Source organism: Protopterus annectens, chromosome 6.part0, assembly GCF_019279795.1.
Source record: "Protopterus annectens isolate FY-2018-M chromosome 6.part0, PAN1.0, whole genome shotgun sequence".
Lineage (NCBI taxonomy): Eukaryota > Metazoa > Chordata > Ceratodontiformes > Protopteridae > Protopterus > Protopterus annectens.
The window spans coordinates 228,287,470-228,308,681 of NC_056737.1; the positions used below are offsets into that span (position 1 = coordinate 228,287,470).

The 21,212-nt window shown below is 38.4% G+C and overlaps 1 protein-coding gene across 1 annotated transcript in view; it reads right to left on the minus strand.

Annotated features, from left to right (window-relative positions):
- Positions 1-21,212, minus strand: part of LOC122803812 (extracellular calcium-sensing receptor-like) — a 153,966-nt gene that overhangs the window by 118,066 nt on the left and 14,688 nt on the right. The window contains exon 2 of the mRNA XM_044073497.1: positions 2,548-2,775. Within this exon, the coding sequence (XP_043929432.1) occupies positions 2,548-2,775 (228 nt within the window). The remainder of the gene's footprint in view (positions 1-2,547; positions 2,776-21,212) is intronic.

Below are 21,212 nucleotides of genomic sequence, written 5' to 3' on the forward strand. Positions count from 1 at the left end.
TATCTGGAGCCTATATAGACTTTATTGAATCTTGGGGTATATCTTCTACTGCAACTGCATCTGTATCACATTTATCGCACAAATCCAAAACCCCATCCATCTCACAATATTCTTAATACTATTCACATTTATAGAAAGCACTCTAAAATCATTACTTCCTCTTTTCCTTAACTTTCTAAAAATTATGTTTTAATTTTCTCATCCATTTCTTTTCTTTTGTTCTTTCATACTCATTCCTTAAAATGTTCTCTTTTTTTACCAGTAGAAATCTTTTTTTTCCTTTTACTTCATCGCAAATTACATCTTCCTTATCACTTATTTCAGAACCTTCTTCTATTTTTTTCTTCCTTGTTAGTACTTTCTTTGTCTTCTTTATCTAATTTATCTTCTACTTCCATCACGTCTAACATTTCCTCTATTTGTTTATTTTCTTCTCTTATTTCTTCACTTTCTTTATTAGTTTCAATTTTACAATCCATACATAAATGCCCAATTGTGTTACATTTCTAACATTTCAATTCAGATTTTCTTACATCATGACCAAAATCCTCACAAATATAACATTACTTTTTGTCACAGCTTTTTATCAATTGTCCTTCTTTTCTACAAAAAAAAAAACATGTTTTGGGTCACCCCAGTATTTTATCACACCCTTATTTCCTTCAGCATTTATCATACTTGAAATATGTATGTATAATTTGCTTCTGTTTTTCTTTTCTGTTACTCCCCATGCGCCCTCTTTCACTTTTTCTTCACATAATTTCTTTTCCATCTCACTTTCACCATTCAAGATTAATTCTGCTTCTTCTTTTAGAATTTTTTCCATAATGTCCCCCACGAGATGTCTCCTTCATTCTCTGGCTCAGTCTGCATAACCATCTCCTTTGGTAAATCATCCTGCAGCCCTGCCATCAGAAGGGTTATTATCACACAAGCTTCACTTGCTGACACCTCCTTTTCCATTTCAAACAGCTTTTGCTGAAAAAAATGCTTCCAAATCCTCCATAATCTCATAGCTGTTCTATAAATACCCCTTCAGTAATTCCATGAATTTTTAGCCCGGAGGCATTCACCTCTGTGCCTTCTACCATCTTTGCCTCATTGCATATCATCTTCCCAGCTGCCACTAGGAATGGGATGTGTGCATTCCAAAATGAGTAAAGGAAGTTCCTCAATGCCCTGGCGAAATTTCAATTAGTTGTGTAAATACCACCTCGGGTCTCCCCTGAAAATAATTTATTAACCTAGTGGGACTAACCCAGTCAACAAAGAATAAATAAATGAGGGTACAGGGGGCTTGCCATCTGACAAAAATATGTTTTAATTATTTTTCATTTACTCATAATTTTCACAATGGTGGGAATGTGTGATACAAGCTTCACAGTTCTCAGATTTATGCAGTTCCATTTAGTTTAACTGCACATTTGTGTTTCCAGGAGACATAGTGGACCACTCTGCAAGTTACTGACCATACACAAGTATAATACTTAAAGGGATATATTTGGTGGTACAATAGTCTATGTACTGGGGATTTTTCCATAAAACACCTTACTCACAAACATCAATTCAGGGAAACCTATACCAATACATTTGCAGGTTTGTTATCAGGAAACCATTCTGTGTTCACGTCCTGCTATAAATAACTTAAATGCCCACCACTACCCATATTAGGTTTTCAATATGTCAGCCGTACATATGCATTGTAAAAAACTCCTCCTCCTTTTAAGTGCACATGTGTTACCCATATTAAGCTGAAAATAAAGGCACAGTATGGCTCTTTAATTATAAGAACACAGAAACAAACATTTGTTAGTATAGATATTGGAGGTTGATGCATCATTAATTCTGCTTTTCCTCAGTTAAGCATTAATCCAAGATCTCTGATAAATGAAGAAAGCATCTGTTTGTGAAATGTTCTTTTTGTAATTTTTTTAAGGTTTTTTTTTTTTTTTTCAATATGTAACTTGTTTTGTTCTTAAACACATTTCAGTGCTTCTTTCATTTAACTATAAAATCAGAGTTGGGAAGGGGTGTTAACAGGCTTTCTTGCAAAACTGACATTTAGCGAACTTCACAGCAGGGAGTAGAGTTCACAGCTGGCACAGTACAAGAATTTTCGTAGAGTATCGCATGAGTAGAGGTGCTAAAACTTACTTATATGCTGCTCTGCTGTAGTCCTGCTAATAAACTAATGATAGCTTAGTATAAAATGGCACCTTCAAAATAAATTTAAAGGGTATAACTAATTAAAGGTGAGAAAGGGAAATATAGCAAGAGAAGTTTGCTAGAAGTAAAACTTAGTAGAAAGACAAATTGTCTGGCTTGCCCTTGTGATTAGCTATCCTGTGTGAACATTTTTGTCTATTGATGATACTAGAACTGCTTCTGATGAGCTTCCTAGCATATTTCTTAGTCACACTATCAGTCTTCACTGAAATACTCCCTGAGGTATAATTTATGTATTCACTAAACATTAATGCATTCTGTAATGATATATTTAAAATGACAGACCAGAATTGTTAAAGGGTATCATCTTTGTAATCTAACCTCTCCATGACCTTCATTCCATAGTATAGCAGATATGTCCACTGTTAGCTTTTGGTTATCTGCAGCGGTGGCATCAAAGCGGCCTACATCCTGATACCTGAAAGAGTTTTCTGGTGTTACTTGCCAGTTTACTATGCTGAACATTGCTGGAGGGTCACCATGTATATCAAAGAATACTTCCTCACCATTTTTGTTCCAAAAATGAACATTTTTTACGTAGTGAAAAAGCTGCAATGGAAAGAAAACAGTTTAAGAGGTCTTACAATTTATTTCTGTTATTTATTCCATGAATTTATAGTATATCAGTGTTACTATATACCAATATTGCTGAAGATGTGTCGTGCATCGAAACATTAGTTTGATAACAAGAACTGTAAATGTCTGTTCGGGAAGTAGGTATTGTACTTAGAAAACTTTTATTTCACTGCACATCTAAAAAGTAAATGCATTTCTGTGACCCATGACTGCTAAATGTTTTGCTGACAGTGAAGAACTGAGAATACTTCATTTCAGTCTAGTTGAGGTTTGCATTACATGGAAGTAATGTTTACTTCTGATGGAAGAAAGCTGATTTAGATAATATTGCAATACTATTGCTCACCATAGATTCAAGAATGTTATCTAGTTATCCTGAGAATGAGTCGTTTCCATTTTTTCCAGGCTTCATCTCTAATATGAAGTAATTGTTTAATATCATTGAATATCTCAGGATATCTTACTCCCCTCTCCCTGAATTTAACTATAACACAGAGTTTATTTCTGAATTGTTAGTAGTGTGTTGTTTAGCCACTGCATTTTTAGATTTTTCAAAAATCAACTGCTTGCCATTTACTGATATTCTGGACAAAGGCACTTCTTGATGTTATCCTTGCTTCTGCATATTTCTCACACTTCTGCACCCTCTTGAATAAATACATTACAGAGGTTGTTCGTATTGGTTTACTATGAAAATGTCTGCATTTTTGCAAATAATCACTTGCTCGAAAAACATTGTTGAAATTAGCAACATCGACCAAGCAAAATAACGAAACATGAAAAATGTCAGCAAGTTGAATTTGACTTGACATTTTTCAAACTTACCTGAACATCTGCTGACATTCAACACACATTTTTGCAGGGGTGCAAACCCCCCTGCACCTCCCATGTGGGGGGCTACACCACCCACACCCCCTGCTAGTTATATATATTACAGCTCCAAGATTATACTACAGTGAGGAAAAGGGCAACGTTCCCAATCCCCACTGTAGTGCATTCTCCAAACAATATGTTGATCTCACAACAGTGAATGCACATTAGCATTCGCTGTTGCAGATTTGACATATTTCGAATCGCCATTATGCACCTTTGAAAACTGTCTTTAGATATTCAAAGTTCGCAAAATGGCATTCAAAATCTAGTGTAAACTGTTTTTATCTGCCAAAGGCATTGTGATAAATTCAAAAGTATGCATATATGGTGGTACACCTATATCAATCAACTTCATAGAAAAAAAGCTCATAACGCTTGATAGAAAAAATCCATCTTCATCACTGTAGAAGTGATCAAAATGTAGTGTACAAGACCCTTAAATAATTGAGTACAAAGTAAGCTATAAACTTACTGTAGCCATTAGTACCACAGATAGCTAGAAGGCCAACTTCAGATACATTAGGAAGCTTAGATATAATACCCAATTATGCACTGGTCATATCTCTAATGGCACAGCCAACCCTGATCTCCAAACACTACTAAATTTCCTTTCAAACACATTTAGTTCCAACATCAATTTCCACACATCAAACTCTCAATATGATTTCTCTCCTTAATACCTCTCTTGTAATCACCTTAGTTAAAGTCACATTATCCCTCTCCAAAACAAAAAACACTGGTTCCATCAGTCACAACACATACCCCAACACCTTCTAAAACTGTTTAATCTCAGTCTTCCCACAAGCTATGTTCCTGAATCTTGGAGGATAGCTGTAGTACTATAGTAGTACCTTTCCACATAGTTGCCCCACAACCACCCCCAAGAATCTATATGCCTGCTAGTCTTACTTGCATAGTATGTAAAGCTATGATATACATTATTTTTCTACTAAATAACACTAGTGTCTTTCAAATCCTTAACCACAACTTGGATTTGTTAAAGGTATGTCATGACTGCTCCACCTGCTTGATTTTTCTAATGAGATCAATGATCAATGAAGCTTTGGATGAAGGTCAGAACAACCATGCTACCTACGTAGAGCTTGCCACAGCCTTTGGCATCATTCTTCCCTCAGGTTTCAAAAACAAACTCTCCAGCCAAAGCATTGCATTCCCTACTGGATAGCACAATGACTTACTGTAGAAAATAGAAGGTATCTCCTCTAGCGACAGAAATGTCACTAGTAGTATTCTACAGTGCTCTGTTTTGGGTCCCTTTTTATTTAGCACCTTCTTCTCAAAAGTGAAACTGAGCATCCAAGGCCTCTGAATAACCAAGCTTATGGATGAATGCAAATTAGGTGCAGTTGCCATTACCCCTCCTAAAATACTTGTTTTCTTTCCATTAGGAACTGGATCAGACCAAAGCCTAGTGTGCTAGCCATGGGTTCATCCTAACTGCCAAGAGGAATAGTATAGTTACATTTAGTATAGCCTCTACTCTCCCCTTATTACATTAGAAAAAAGAATGTCATCAGACACCCTGTGCATATGTAGTAAATATGATCTCTGATCGCAATGTTTATGCTGTCATTATGAAATCCTACTGCTTCACACAGTTTGTCTGTTGGAGTACCCTAATCTAGGTCAAAATATATCTTTGTCCATCTATACTCCTCCTTATCAGACTCATCATTCAAATAAATTCCTCCTTAGAATGTACCATATAAGCACCTGGTACAACTTGAGAGGCTTCAAAGACTCCTTACTGAAAAGGCCTTCAATTTAAGCCACTTAAGCTAAAGTGAAAAATTGTACCACTTTTCCTCTACACTGTCTCATACAGATTCAAGAGGGGTGACCTACTTATCATTTCATGCATTGAAAGACCTTGTAAGTTTTGACAATATCTGCTTTCCCAGAAAAAACTAACAAACACCTGTACAAAAGATTTAAATCTCCAGTCTAAGATTAATTGTACCTGGCGACATGATAATTTTCTTATCAGTGCATTTTTCACCACTGGAATGTATTTCTCCTGCACATCAAATAAAGTACCATGTCCTTGTCTGTCTTCAAAGACAACTGCAGAAACAGGATGAGTAACCATAAATTAATTCTAGGAATTAATCAGAATGATCTTCTGTGCAGTGGTGACCATTTTTTCCACATCACCATATAGACAATTTGACTAAGCTTCTTAAAAGCTCTCGGCCATCAATGTAGTAAAAATCTATGAACTGAAGAACCTATGAAATGAGTAAAATAACCATATCCAAAAAAAGGTACAACAATGTACTTCCATGAGATGGGCAAAAAATAAAATAGGTGTACTTTATTCACAACTATTATAAAAGACAATATCAGTGTTTTCATTCTTTTCACTTACAGAATTTCATCAGACTGCTGTGATGAATTAAAACAATGTGTTTAGATGTCGATAAAATCACAATAAATTCAATAACCAATCAAAAATAACTTAATAGCCAAGTGAATGTAATGCTAAAATAATGAATAAAAGATTAAATCAATGGCTATTCTCACTGTAAATGCATACGCTCAATATGGTGAAAAATAGCCTAAAATTTCAAACTTTAAGCCAAGTGGCTTGCCAGCATTTAATAATGCCTGCCACCAATATTTTCTTGTCACAAGAAATAAGCCTAAACTGTTACCTCTAACATCAAAATGGACTTGATCCAAAACACAAAGAATATATTTTTGAAATTATTTCATGTAACAAGTAACTATAAAGTGCAATGTTACTTTTTCTTTTAACAGTATAGACTTGCTTATTTAGACAATGCCTAAGCCACTTACTTGCCCTTCTTACACAGAAGAATTGATAACCCACGTATTCTGCAACTCAGACAGCATTAGCAGCACTGCATGTGTAATAATCTTTGGAGCTTCACATTTTCCATGAGAAATAAAATATGGAGAGTATTACTAACACACATATAGTATTTAGACAAACCATAACTGTAGTTACTCCATTTTCATTGAAAGTCACATTGCTATCCCTAATGCTAGATTTATGTTCCAAAATACTTTTCAAATTAATGCCTCTTCTGCTACAAAGGCGACTCCAGTTTCATTATTAATCATCTGAATCTGCTTGTTAGTAGCCTCCTATTTTATTGCCTTCTGCACTTGTTTTTAGTCATTTGTTAATTTAATTGCAAAAAAAAAAACATTCTAAGCTTGTTTTCTGCCTTTCCTGTAACTAGTCTAGTCCATATACAGATTTGCTGTATCCAGGACTGTTTGTAAGCTTCTGAGCCCCCCCCCCATGCCTTTCTGTGTTAGAGGGGAAACCTCCTAGCTTATCAGTGAGAGCGGTAAGCACTAGGTACCCTATCTACCACAAGAGTAATTTCTGGCCCAGAAATTGTAATTTATTGACCGTTTGGGCAGTTTTTCCATCTCTTTCAACTTCCTGGTTTAAAAGCCTGTGTTTGTGGCTGTTTTCCACCTTTCCTGTAACTAGTCTCATCCAGGTACAGATTTGCTGTATCCAGGACTGTTTGTAAGTTTCTGAGCCCTCCAAGCCTTTCTGTGTTGGAGGGAAGCCTTCTAGTTTATCAGTGGGAGTGGTACTCACTAGATAGCCTATCTACCACAAGAGTAGTGGTTTCTGGCCCAGAAATTGTAGTTTATTGGCCGTTTGAGCAGTTTTCCATCTCTTTCAACTTTCTGGTCTAAAAGCCTGCATTTGCACTTTTCCCGCCTTTCCTGTAACTAGTCTAGTCCAGATACAGATTTACTGTATCCAGGACTGTATGTAAGCGTCTGAGACCTCAAGCCTTTCTGTGTTGGAGAGAAGCCTTCTAGCTTATCACTGGGATTGGTAAGCACTAGGTAGCCTATCTACCACAAGAGGAGTAGATTCTGGCCCAGAAAGTGTAGTTTATTGGACGTTTGGGCAGTCTTTCCGTCTCTTTCAACTTTCTGGTTTCAAAACCTATGTTTGCTCTCATTTCCCAACTTTCCTGTAGCTAGTCTAGTCCAGGTACAGATTTGTTGTATCCCAGACAGTTTGTAAGCTTCTGAGAGGTGCCAAAGTCTGCTTTTCAATTTTTTCCTTAAATCTGCTAAGTCTCTCCTCTCCCCCACTTTTACTAGGTTATTAGTCTAGCACTTTACCAGACTTCTTGTAGCAATTATTGTAGCACACAAAAGTGCAATCAGCACTAAACTTTCTACAAGGAAACAGCTCCAGTACTTATTATTAATGCCCACCCCTCCAGGCATGTCTAAAGGTCAGTTCCCTGTTCTTTCTCCTATTAACCTGGTGAACTTGGGCATCCTGAGGCAATGTAGCAACTGCCTCATGTACACCGACAACCCTCTCCTCTTACCACCCAACACTCAGATTTGTGAGAGATGCACTTATATATCCAGATTGGAAGCCACGCACTCTCCAGCCAAGACCGGAACAGCTGGTCAAGAGGAGAAGGTCAGTAATTGCACCACACCACATGGAACACGTAGCCCTCCAGAACACACACCAGCACCGCCTTCACATAAAAACACAAACCACACACCCACTTTTGTGGAGGCTCTCAATAAAAATTTACCAAAACAGCACTCAACCACCACAACACAACACTAATCACAACCCTAATCACCAGACACATAACTCTCCTAAACAGTGTGCCACTCAACCAAAGCCCCTAAGGCAAAACAGCATACCCAACACACTAGTCATAGGTGACTTGATAGTTAGACACACTGATGTAGCACTCACTAGACTGAATAAGGAGAAAGTAACGGTCAACTGCCTGTCAGATGCCAGGATCTGCCACATAATGCATGCACTCAGGTCCCTCAACAACAGGTACAAAAATGACTCAGTCATTGTACATGTGGGTGTGAATGACCTGAGATGTACATCCCTAGACAACATGAAAAGAGACACGGAGGAGCTCTCAGATTATGTAACCCAGGTGGGTATGACCCTAGCCCTGAGCAGCATCCTACCATCACCCTGAATGATACCACAGTACAAGCAGAAAATGATTGATTTTAACAATTGGCTAACTTTCTAGTGTCACTCTAAGGGGATCCAGTATCTGTCTGCCTGGGATGACATGATTGACAGACCTCGATGCTTTGCCAGAGATGGCCTGCATCTGTCACCCCTGGGCTTCCAGATACTGGGCAAGGCTCTTGCCACCCCTATAGTGCCTTTTTAGGTGGTGTTCCAAAGACCAATTTTCCACTGTAACAGCTACAAACAACTGCAATCTGAGGGTCATGCTGCTCAATGCTAGAAGTCTAAATCTCAAAATGCAGTCACTCGAAGCACTCCTTAAAATGGAGAACATTGACATTTGTGCTGTAACAGAGGCCTGGTTCAAGGCAGCAGAAAGCACCCCTACACTACCAGGCTATAACTCTTTCCACACCTTTCGGTTCCAGAACTTGGACCGAAGCTCCAAAGGTGGTGGTGTTTCCATATTCATAAAGGATGTGCACACCTCCAGACTGGTAGCCCAACATAATGCATCAAAGATACCACAGGTGTAGCTAACACTGGGTAAGACAGCGATTCAGACTGTAGCCTGCTATAGGTGCCCAACCATGTCACAGTTCTCACACTCCATGTTCCTAAGCACCCTGGAGAATATTAGGGTCCAACCTTACACTCTCATAGTAGGCGACTTCAACTATCCCTCCATTAACTGGGAAAACTACACATGTACCAATACACTTTCCCAATGTTTCCTGGAGTTCATTAATTCCAATGCCCTGGACCAGCTCATTCTTACCCCCACTAGAGGTAGCAACATCCTTGACCTGGTCATTACTTACATGGACGGCTGTTGCTCTACACCAATAATCAGTTCCTTGCTGCTTAGATCTGACCATAAACTAATCACCTTGGAAATCATCATGCCCCCCCCCCCCATCGCAAAGGTAACTACCATGAAAAGCTTCTCCAAAGCTAACTTTGGGCTCCTAAAAACAGAGGTGGCGAACTTCACGGCACCCATGCAAATGGGGAATAGTTGCATGACTGCCGAATCATACACCAGTGCACTGTACAAATACGTACACAAATGCATAGATCTCACCATACCCAATAGAACAAGACGATCTCCTCCAAAAAAAAGGAAGCCAATCTGGTGGTACCCTGCGATAAACAAACTCTACAACAGAAGGATGAAAGTGATGCGGAATAAAGTGAAGTCCCAAAACTGGAAAAACTCCCTTATCAGCCTCAACAAAAAGTTGACATCCCTCATCAAATCCTCTAAAGCTAGCTATGAAAACAGAATTGCAGCAGACAGTAAAGACAACCACAAGGCCTTCTATAGTTATGTAAAGAATCTCCACAGCAATACCCAAATTTGCTCTGAGCTACTGCACCATGGTACCTCCTATACCGAGCCAACAGATATTGCCAATATACTGGCTGACAGATTCAATGCCAACTTTACCCCTCTCTCCCCCCAGTGGACCAATTACAATACAAGTAGATTATCAGACACCCAGTATTACTGCTGCACAGGTTAAAACAGCACTGTCCAAGGCCAAGAATACAGCTTCTGTGGGACCTTACAATATCCCTGGCTGTGTTCTGCATGAACTACAGAGTGAACTGGCACCTCACCTGTGTCCCCTGTTCAGTCACAGCCTTACCTCTGGCTTTGTCCCTACTGAAGAGGACACTGCTACAGTCATCCCTCTGCACAAAGAAGGAGCAACTACAGACCCTGAGAACTATTGCCTGATTACCCTGATGAGTCTGATATGCAAAGTTATGGAACACATTATCATGGACCTAATAAACAAGGATATAGGTAATCTCCAAACTCTGGATCCCACACAGTTTGGTTTTGTGAAGGGTAGGTCATGCCTGCTCAACTTGGTCGACTTCTTTGAGTCAGTCACCAGAGCTGTGGATGAGGGCAAGGTGGTTCATACAGCCTACCTTGATCTGGACAATGACTTTGATATCATTCCCCACTCAGGAATCATAGACAAACTCACTAAGCTAGGCATCAACCCCTATGTTACATATATGCAAACTGACTCACAGATAGAACCCACAGTGTGAAAGTAGCTGACTCCAAGTCAGACTGCTGACTAGTCATGAGTGGAGTCCCACAGGGTTCGGTCCTGGGTCCTCTCCTGTTTGGTATCTACTTCTCTGAAGTCCAGGCCATCTCGAGGGGACTCTGGCTGACAAAGCTCACAGACAATTGCAAGTTGGGAGCTATTATTAACTCCCCAAGTGATGTTGACATCCTACAGAATGGCCTCACTGAGACCAACGACTGGTGTCAGAACCATGGCCTTAAGCTCAATGTCAAAAAATGTGTCATTATCCCCTTTGGTAAAAACCCGGGTCCCATGAATTACCACATTGATGGTAGTCCACTGAATGCAGAAGGCATTATAAGTGATCTGGGAACACAGGCTGACAGCAACTTCTCTTTTGATCACCACATTGCCACTGTGGTCAGAAAGTCTTTCTATGTGGCACATCTTATTACTAAGGGTTTTGCATCCAGGAAGAAAGAGGTCATTGTCTCCCTCTATTCCCGCATTAGGCCAATCATCCAGTACAATGCCCCATTTGGCATGTACCTCACTAGACACCTGCAACAACTGGAGATGCCGCAAAAGTACCTCACAAAGATAATCCTAGGCCTTAAACACTTGTCTTATATGAACAGACTCAAACTCCAACTATTCTCTGTCTCATATCACCTACATAGAGGCGATCTCTGCTTGACTTACAAAGCCATGTCTGACCCAGCTCTGTTAGAAATGCTACATCTAAAGAAATCCCAATCCCTCCACACCACACGCTCCAGAGACCTCACCCTCATTGCCACAATCAACAGAACGTACTGGAGGGACAGGTTTATAACCCAGAGACCGCCTATGCTATGGAATAGACTTCCCATACATGTCAAGCAGAGCACCATGCTGACCCACTTCAAAAGAAATCTTGATGAGTGGATGGGAAATAGAAAATTCATCCCAGGGATAACTCCAGTGGCTCTACTTGACAGAGGCACTGGGAACTAAGGTTGGGTGGCATGATGCCAGGGTAATCCTATGGCTAGGCTTGTAAAGGCCCCAGGGCCATTAGTCTAGTACACACCTATGAACCTATGAACCTATGAATTCTCTTACTTGTTTCTCTCATATTCTTCTACCTGTACTTTAGAAAAACACTACAGACAATAGGTAGTGTCCTATAAAAAGTCTATAAGCTCCAAACCAATGAAAACCTCAGTGTGATTCCCACACTACTTATATATACAAACTTCAGTATCACATTACCTCAGAGAAAAGGAAATTCTCTGTCATGCAGCAATGTCAGACTTAGTAGACATTTTCCCTTAATTGCAATTACATTTCCTCACTTACAAAAATTGCACTTACAGTCCTTGAATTTGCAATGGAAGTCCACAGTGACCAGTCATTATTGTCTTGAGTCATCTCCATGGCCATGGCATATCCAGTTTTTTCAAGGATATTTATTAAAGCTGGTTATGTATCAATTATGTAATAACATCAGTTATGATTTTTTAAGGGACCTTTAGGATAACCTCTTGCCAAAAATGTGTTACTACAGATGTTTCTTGTAGGAACTCAGAGGCATTAGTAGAAGACCTGAAGATTATACCTACCTACTTTTAACTATATTCATTTTAACATATCCAGGGTGCATACTTGAATAGTGAAAAGAGGCAATATTGCTATCTTATTTTCCATATGGGCTTGTATTCAACTCTTTGTCTTGAGAGTTCTTAAACATTAAACATCTAAAATCTACATTAGATCTTATTCATGTTGTACTCTAATGAAAACCCTAAAATTCCATCAGTTCCATTTCAGTAATGAAGAAAATGCTTAAGCATAAGCCCTTTACCCTCCCATACAAAAAATATAAATCACCAATAAGACAAACGTATATTTTATTTATCCTCAAAACAGACTTGTGCAAACATATACATTTTCCTAATGTGAAATAAACAAGTCAACAAAAATGGAGACTACAGTTCCCAATGGTATGCCAGTGAACTGTTGATATAGTTTATCCTGAAACACAAAAAATATATTTCAAAGCCATATCCAGAACTTGCCAAATCATATACATATCAATTATACTCTTATGTTGAGCCATCTTCTCCTTCACCCAGATAAAACTAATATTTTGTGGTATTATATTATATAATTCTAACAAGTCCATAATGATGAACAATCTTGAACATTAATCTCCCAAGTTTTCTTTATCATTTTTATAAAATTTACAGACTCCAGTATGAATGCAGGAGATGTCTCTATCAAGATCTCATATAAGCTCAAGAAATATTACCAAAAGTTCTGTCTTAGAACCTCCAGAAACCAATGGTCAGTCAGTGGCATCCTAATGTATCTTTAGGATTTCAAAAGAAGCTCCAGTCTTAAGATGACCATTTTCAAAGATTGTAATAAAACAAAAAACATGCCAGTGCGACCAAGGATCATATTAAGTTTTATTGAGTGCTTTCTTCAACACAAATACGTAAATCTCTTCAGAAAAAGTAGCCCCCCTCCCCCAGATGGAGAGCATTTAAAAATTAGTTGGTAAAACCACATGATACAAAAGGTACAAATTAGCATAGTTCGAAATCATTAAATACAATCACTTTTTTTAAAAGAAAATCACAAATAAGTAGAAAGTAAGATTAAATGCACAGATAAAAATAAATATGCACTCAATAATAAATTAAACATTTTATTAAATCCCATCACAATCATCATAATAAGAATTTTTAGGTAAATCCAATAGCAGAGCTGCTTTTAGTCATAACAAACTCTTAAAAGAACTAGTGTCATTAATGCTAGAATAAACTGATGCATTCAAAGGTATTTGCCATTGCAATTCTTTTACTTTCAGCAGACTTTTCTAGTCCCCTCCACAGGAGATAAAGTTGCAGTCTGTAGAATACAAAAATAAAATTGACTTACACGAGTGTTTAAATAAAGCATCTATTGCATCTTTTGTTCTGGTGCTATAATAACACTGATAAATATGTTTCAAAGTCCTACTCAGTTTCCCCAACATAAAAAAGCTGGGCAAGTATCACACACAACAAAGTATGCAACTCTTCTAGTATAATGGTTAAACTATCTGGGACTTATAATTGTGTATTTTCCACTTTGCAAACATATTTGTGTTGCTTCATATACATTATATCACACACACACACACACACACACACACATATATATGTGTGTGTGTGTGTGTGTGTGTGTGTGTATATATATATATATATATATATATATATATATCGACTCATATGTGCACACACAATTCCACTAGCTGAAAACAACAGGACTGTTCCCCTCCCTCTCGGAGTCAAAATATAAAACTGAAGTCACCCTCAATAGCCTACAGAAACAGAGTATCGCCGATATCGGCAGTGCTTCCAAGTAATATTCCAGTAACTGAAAACAACTAATAGGACTGTTCCCCTCCATCCTGGGTTGAAAATATAAAACTGAAATCACCCTCAATAACCTATAGAAACAGATTGTCTCCAATATCGAAAGTGCTTCCAAGTAATGTAGATTGCACTCCTGTAGAGGAATTTGCTATTTTCATAAAATACTGACTGCTGTTAAAATAGTTTAATTGTCTCAGTTAGCAATATTGTTACATTATAGCATGCACATGCATCAGGGCTGCTGTTGCCCCCCTCTAAACCTCCAGTTGCCCTGTCTTTCTTCCCCCTAGTGTAACACACACCAGTATAGCGGACTCCTAGACAAAGTCAATATCTTTTTGAAAAGACCCACTTATTTTAGTATAACTGTTATAGTATAAGACCCATTTTTGTTTTAAATATGCATCAGGGTGTGATTACATAGTGTAGCAACTAACCTGAAACTGATAGCTTTTTGTGGGCTTTACTCTCCATTAACCAGTCACAGATCTGGCTCTATCCCCATCTCACCGTCCCCCTTCTGCCTCCTGCACTCTGCTCCACAGTCACTCCCTCCTCCCCCCTACTTATCACCTTGGGGCCATATGAGGTGATTTAAGGTATTCTATCTCTAGGGCACAATTTTTAAACTTGCATTGTTAGGAATAAGGAGTGCTCAGCACCCCAATGCAAATGTGCACACACAGTAAGTGTTGTCTGTTCATTAATCCATTTCCTTGTAAATTCTGTGTGTATTTATTGATAAGAACCATTTGAAAATTGGACAATTTGTTCTGCTGACTGAAAGACCACACTAACTTTTTGTAGAACGCCAAGTGCACTACGTGCTTTAACTAGTTGCAATACTCCATTGCATACCTAGTTCTGTACCTGTGCATTGTAAAATAAGCTGTCAGATACTACAGAGTTAGTGTGGAATTTCCTTTCCTGGTTATTAAAGGTTATACGGTATTGTTGAGCTGTTTCTGTGACCTAGTGCTATAGCAGCAATAAATGTACTGTAGATTTGTTTTGTAAAGAGTCTGTCCCATACATCGGAGCTAATGTAGAATGTCCTACTTGCTTAATTAAGATAATACTGTGCTGCTGATGCTTTCTGTGGAGTCCTTCCAAAGCAGGCATTGCTGTTTCACAGTGAATGTATATCCTGATATGTTATTGTTGAATATACTGTATATCATTCTACACTGACCATATCAATCCTTTCCTCCCACCCTATTCTGTTCATCTCACTGTAAACCCTGTTTTCTCCCTCTTTCACTCTACCCTAGTATCGCTCCTTGTTTAAAGTTCTCCCCTCCTGCTCTCTTTCTTTCTACAAGTTTCTCAGTGCCATATCTCACTTTCCTCACCCTTTTCTTTCAGATTCCACTAGCTGAAAACAACTAATAGGACTGTTCCCCTCCCTCCTAGGCTCAAAATATAAAACTGAAATCACCGTCATTAGCCTACAGAAACAGAGTGTCTCTGATATCGGCAGTGCTTCCAAGTAATGTAAGTTGCACTCCTGTAAAGGAATTTGCTATTTTCCTAAAATTCCGATTGCTGTTAAAATAGCTTAATTGTTTCAATTGGCAATATTGTTACATTGTAGCATACACACGCGTCAGGGCTGCTGTCGCCATTGTTAGTGTCTCTCCACACTTTCTCTAAGCCATTATTTCCCCCTAAACCTCCAGTTCCTGTCTCTTTCTACCCCCTAGTGTAGCACGTGCCACTATAGCAGACTCCTAGACAAAGCCAGTATCTTTTTGAAAAGACCCTCTTGTTTTAGTATAACTGTTATAGCATAAGACCCATTTTTGTTTTAAATACACATCAGGGTGTAATTATATAGTGTAGCAACTTACCTGAAACTGATATTTTTTTGTGGGTTTTACTCTCCGTTGTTAACCAGTCTCAGATCTGGCTCTACCTGGTTGTGGGGCTTTACTCTCCATTGTTAACCAGTCTTAGATCTGGCTCTACCCGGTCAACTTGCCCTCGCTCAGCTCGGGCTCACTCTGCTCCCCTACCCTACTCCCATTCCCACCCACTCCCACTTTCATTACATTTATACCTAACCAGACCACACCCTTCCTCCCCTCAGCCAACCACACACATTTCTTACCAAATCTCCACACCTACTTCCTCCACTCCTACCATTTCACTAACCCCTCCCACCATGTCCCCAACTCACTGCCTTCCTATCCAGTGCTCTCCTACTCCGCTTACTCTACCTCATGCATAACCCCACCTCCCCCACTCAAGCACTATCAGTCTCCACCATTCACCTACTGTCCTACTGTCTCCACTCTACCAACACAAATGCACCTATGTGGATGTCAGCCCACAGCTATACAACACGCCAATCTACCTCCTCTTACCTTTCAAACTCATATGCATTCACTGCTCTAATCCCTCAACTCTCAGATATCTCAAAATGACCAACAAGCTCAGACAACTTCTTCTATGCTGTATTACACAACTAGAACTGCAAAATATCCACCCCAACCCAGGACCTCAAACAAACTCCACTCCCCACCCATCAGCCCCCTCACCTAGCCCTCAAACAAAATCAAATCAGTACTCTACTCACCACCATTCCCCTCCCCCTTGTCCAAAAACAAATAATACAGACCTGCTCTTTATCAACTTCAATCTCCACGGCATCATAAGTAACATTACCGAATTCCATGCTACACTAAACACCTACTCATCTGACATTGCTGCAACAACTCTGAAACTTGGTTAAAGCCCCATATTATGGATAAAGACATAACTACTACTGTCTATAATATAATACAACTAGACAGACTTAAGAAAAGAGGTGGTGGTGTCTCCATTATATTTAAAGACACTCTCATAATTGAACAGTTAAAATGTGCCTCACTCAATCTTCCTAGCTCTAAATTACTAACAACATGCCTCAAAATAATCCCAAACAAGTCTATAATTATCATAACTGCCCATCTCCCCCCTGAAAACAACCTACCCATCATTGAAAATCTACTTTCTTGGGCAGCTTCAAATTTCAACCAAGAAGCTATAATTTTAGGTGATTTCAACTTGATTGGCACTCCTCCTCATCCAACAATCTCTCACATTTCCTAAACCTTTTCAGTTTCACCCAAACCATATCCTCTCCAACTCGAATAGGCAAATATTCCAAAAATCAGTCAACCTTACATTGGATACTAACTAATAAACCCAACCTATGCTACCTAGCTGTATGCCTTCCAGATTCCCTCAGCGACCACTCGCCAACCTTCCTGTATAAAAAACAAGTCCACATCCAAACCAACATAATATATAAATTCATCCATAGCAAAAACATTTCTCCCCTTCCACTTTTAACCTACTACTTCAACAAAGCAACTGGTCACCACTTAGTAGCCTCCCTCTTGATAATGCTGTTCAGTACTTCAACAATACCTTTCTTAATATACTAAACAATTATGCACCCACTAGAAAAATTAGACCAAACCCTATGAACCTACCCTGGCTAACAAAAGACACTAAATTACTACTCAAAGGGACAGGGCTTGGGTAACTTATCACTCCACCAAAGATAGAGCAAACCTCATCACATATCAACAACTCTAAAATCTAGCTAACAAACAAATAAAATCTGACAAACAAAACTGCTTCCAAACATGCCAACAACAACCCCCAAAAATTCTGGAAAAACATTAACAATCTCCTCAACCCTGGTTATACCCCAACCCCTCCACCAGACACCACAAATGTAACTGACCCTATTGCAACACAGTTCAATTCATGCTTTCTTTATACAATCACTTCACTGCTGGGTAACCAGCCTGATCAACCAGTGTCTATCCCCACATCCTCCTCCCACTCCCCCAACACACTCACATTTACACTGATTCAAACTAGCTACATAAAATCACTCCTTTGCAAGCTTAAACCCTTCTGTCTAGCAACAGACCAACTACCCAATGAATTTCTTAAAATCACTGTCCCTGCAGTTGTGTACCCCATATCTGTCCTGATCAACCACTCCATTGCAGAGCAATACATCCCCTGTCTCTGGAAAACATCTCATATCATTCCCCTCCATAAAGGTGGACCGTCTATAGAAATAACCAACTACCACCCCACAGCCATCCTCTCTCCTCTTGCTAAAATTTTAGAAAAATGCATTCACAACCAGCTCCTAAGCTACCTCCTCAATCACAATCTCCTTTCCTCCTCACAATGTGGTTTTACATCAAAACATAGCATTAGTACTGCCCTTCTGTCTTTCACTAACAACATCCAACATCTCATAAATGAAGGTCAACTTGTCTCATCCATTTTTCTTGATATGTCAAAAGCCTTTGACACCGTATCCCACTAAATACTTCTCAACAAAGTCTCATTCTATGGCCTTAGTTCATCAGCTCTAGCCTGGTTCCATAACTATCTTTCTAACCAACAGGAAGCTACAAAATGGGAAGAAAGCCTTTCCTCCTTACTCCTCATCTCTGTTGGGATGCGCCAAGGTTCCATACTAGGCCTTCTCCTCTTTACAATATTTACAAATACCTCAGATAGGCAACTGATGATTCCACACTTATATGCTTAGCCCCCACTCCCCAGGAACTCCAAATAAAAATTCAAACCTCTTTTCAAGATATAGAAAACTACCTCACAGAACATCAACTTATTCTAAATCCAAACAAAACTAAGATAATAGTCTTTAGAAACAACAAACCCAAATCACACCAGCCCCCTCTAACAATACTATCCTCAAACGGAACCAAGATAGTACCCACAAGCCAAACCAAACTTCTGGGCATAACAAAAGATGATAACCTAAGATTTGACAGGCACATTTCCCTCACTATCAAAAAAGTCCACTCCAAACTAGGCACCCTGTATAGAGCCAAGAAATACCTTACAGAAAGTGCCAGACTAGCCACTGCACGCTCACAACTAATTTCCACCCTCCTTTACGCATCCCAAATATTTCCTAACCTGGAAAGAAATTACAAAAATAACCTAGAATCCTGCTACAACAAAATTGCTAAATTTGCCACAGGACATCCATAGAGAACCCACCACTGCACCATACTTTCCCAACTCAACTGGCTAGAACTCCCTAACCTATCGCGCAACAGCTAACAATAACCTACAAAATAATCCACCTACTCAATGACTGTCCTGCACTTTCCAAACTAATCCAATCCAATGAATATATCATATCGCTTAGATCTTCTAACAAACTAATGCTAAAGGTTATTCAACCCCACAACTCCCATGGCACCTCCCTCTACTCTTACAAAATTGCCAAGCTCTTGAATACACTTCCTCAAACCATAGCAAAAAATCCTAACTATCATGAGTTCAAACAACTCCTAAAAGAACATCTACCAAAATATTGGGTTTGCTCCTGCTGTATGCCTGGCTAAGTCTACCCACTCCCTGACTTTATCTTCTAGTTCTGATCCTTCTAATCTGTAGCTCTTAACCCTGTGACTTCTGTTTCTTGCTACTTAGCTAAATTATTTTGTTTTAAATCACAACTAGTTTTTGGACATAGGTCCTACACAACATTACTGTTGCATGTCATGTACACTATATGGTCTCCTAAATCATTGTATAACAATGCATTCTATTACCAGCTGCTGTATTTGTCCTTGACAGTAATTAATATTGCCAGTCTAATTACATTTTTGCTAAGGATCAATCACAATTAATTTTTGCCAGTGCTCTTACTGTTGCAGTAATATTAGTTTTGCTAGCAGTATTTTCTACCATTATTGCAAATATGATTAGTATTATTAGGTTCTGTAACTGTAAACTGTATAATTGGAGCTTTTCTCCCCGGGTCTCCACTGAAAATGGGCTTCTGGCCCAGCTGGACATTACCCGGTTAACAAATGTAATAAAATAAATAAATACATATATCTATCAATATATATATATATATATATATATATATATATATATATATATATATATATATAGGATCCCCTTCTAAATCTCAAAAGCTTATATAATCAAACTTCATTTTTACGAGACAAAAATCACAAAAGCTTAAATACCTGGCCTGCAAATTTTTGCCAGGTCTTGTAAACACTTGCACAACATGCCCTTTTCTCCACTGTAGTGTGATCTTGGAGTTGGTATATATAGTTAGGGGGTGTGTGGGTGCAGCCCCTCACATGGGGGATTGGGAGGTTTAGCCACCCCCAGGTGAGTTTTATTTACTCCAGTATGTGTTTCGTTGAAGTTTGGGCAAGTGTTTACTTGCCCTGGGAAAAATTTACCGTTTGGGTATTTCAACTTTCGAGATTTTCATCTCACGAAAATGAAGTTTGATTTTATGAGCTTTCAATGTTTAGAAGTATATATGCATATATATATATATATATATATATATATATATATATATATATATATATATATATACACACATGTATGTATGTGTAATATATTAACACTGCACATACTGTATTTTGTCATCTTTCCTTGTTTGTTGATATCAAACTTTATATTCAATAATGTTCTTAAGTATTCTATCTCTTTTAAACACAACATTAATATTATAGATTATATATCTTTTAAACACCAAATTAATATTATTCTCCCAGTCTGACAATCAATAAATGGTTTGACCTAATGATAGCTTGCTAGTTTTTAACCATAACAGTTTTAATTTCCGAGGCTGACTTGTTATAGGATAATATCATACTCCTAGTAAAATGTTTTTCTGGTGAATTCCTCATTATTCATTATCCTGCCCCCAAAATCATAGGTTTAAATCTTGTTGTCCTTCCATCAATTACATCTGCCTTAACCAAGTTTAGAATGGATTGTGGGCATCATCTTTTAAGGGAAAGCTTCATCAAATAATCCAATTCACTGGCAAATCTCAAATATTCTACTACATTGACACCAAGGAAATTGTCAATAACCAATCCTGCAAGATAACCTGTTTTTATAACTATCTTTAATCTTCTTTTTACTGACAATTTTATAGTAGTGTACATCTGATAAAAAAAACTTATTTTGTAATTATACATGTAAATATTAATTATTACTACAGTTCAGCTCTTGTCCAATTTCATAATTCTTAATTGAGTGCAACAAACT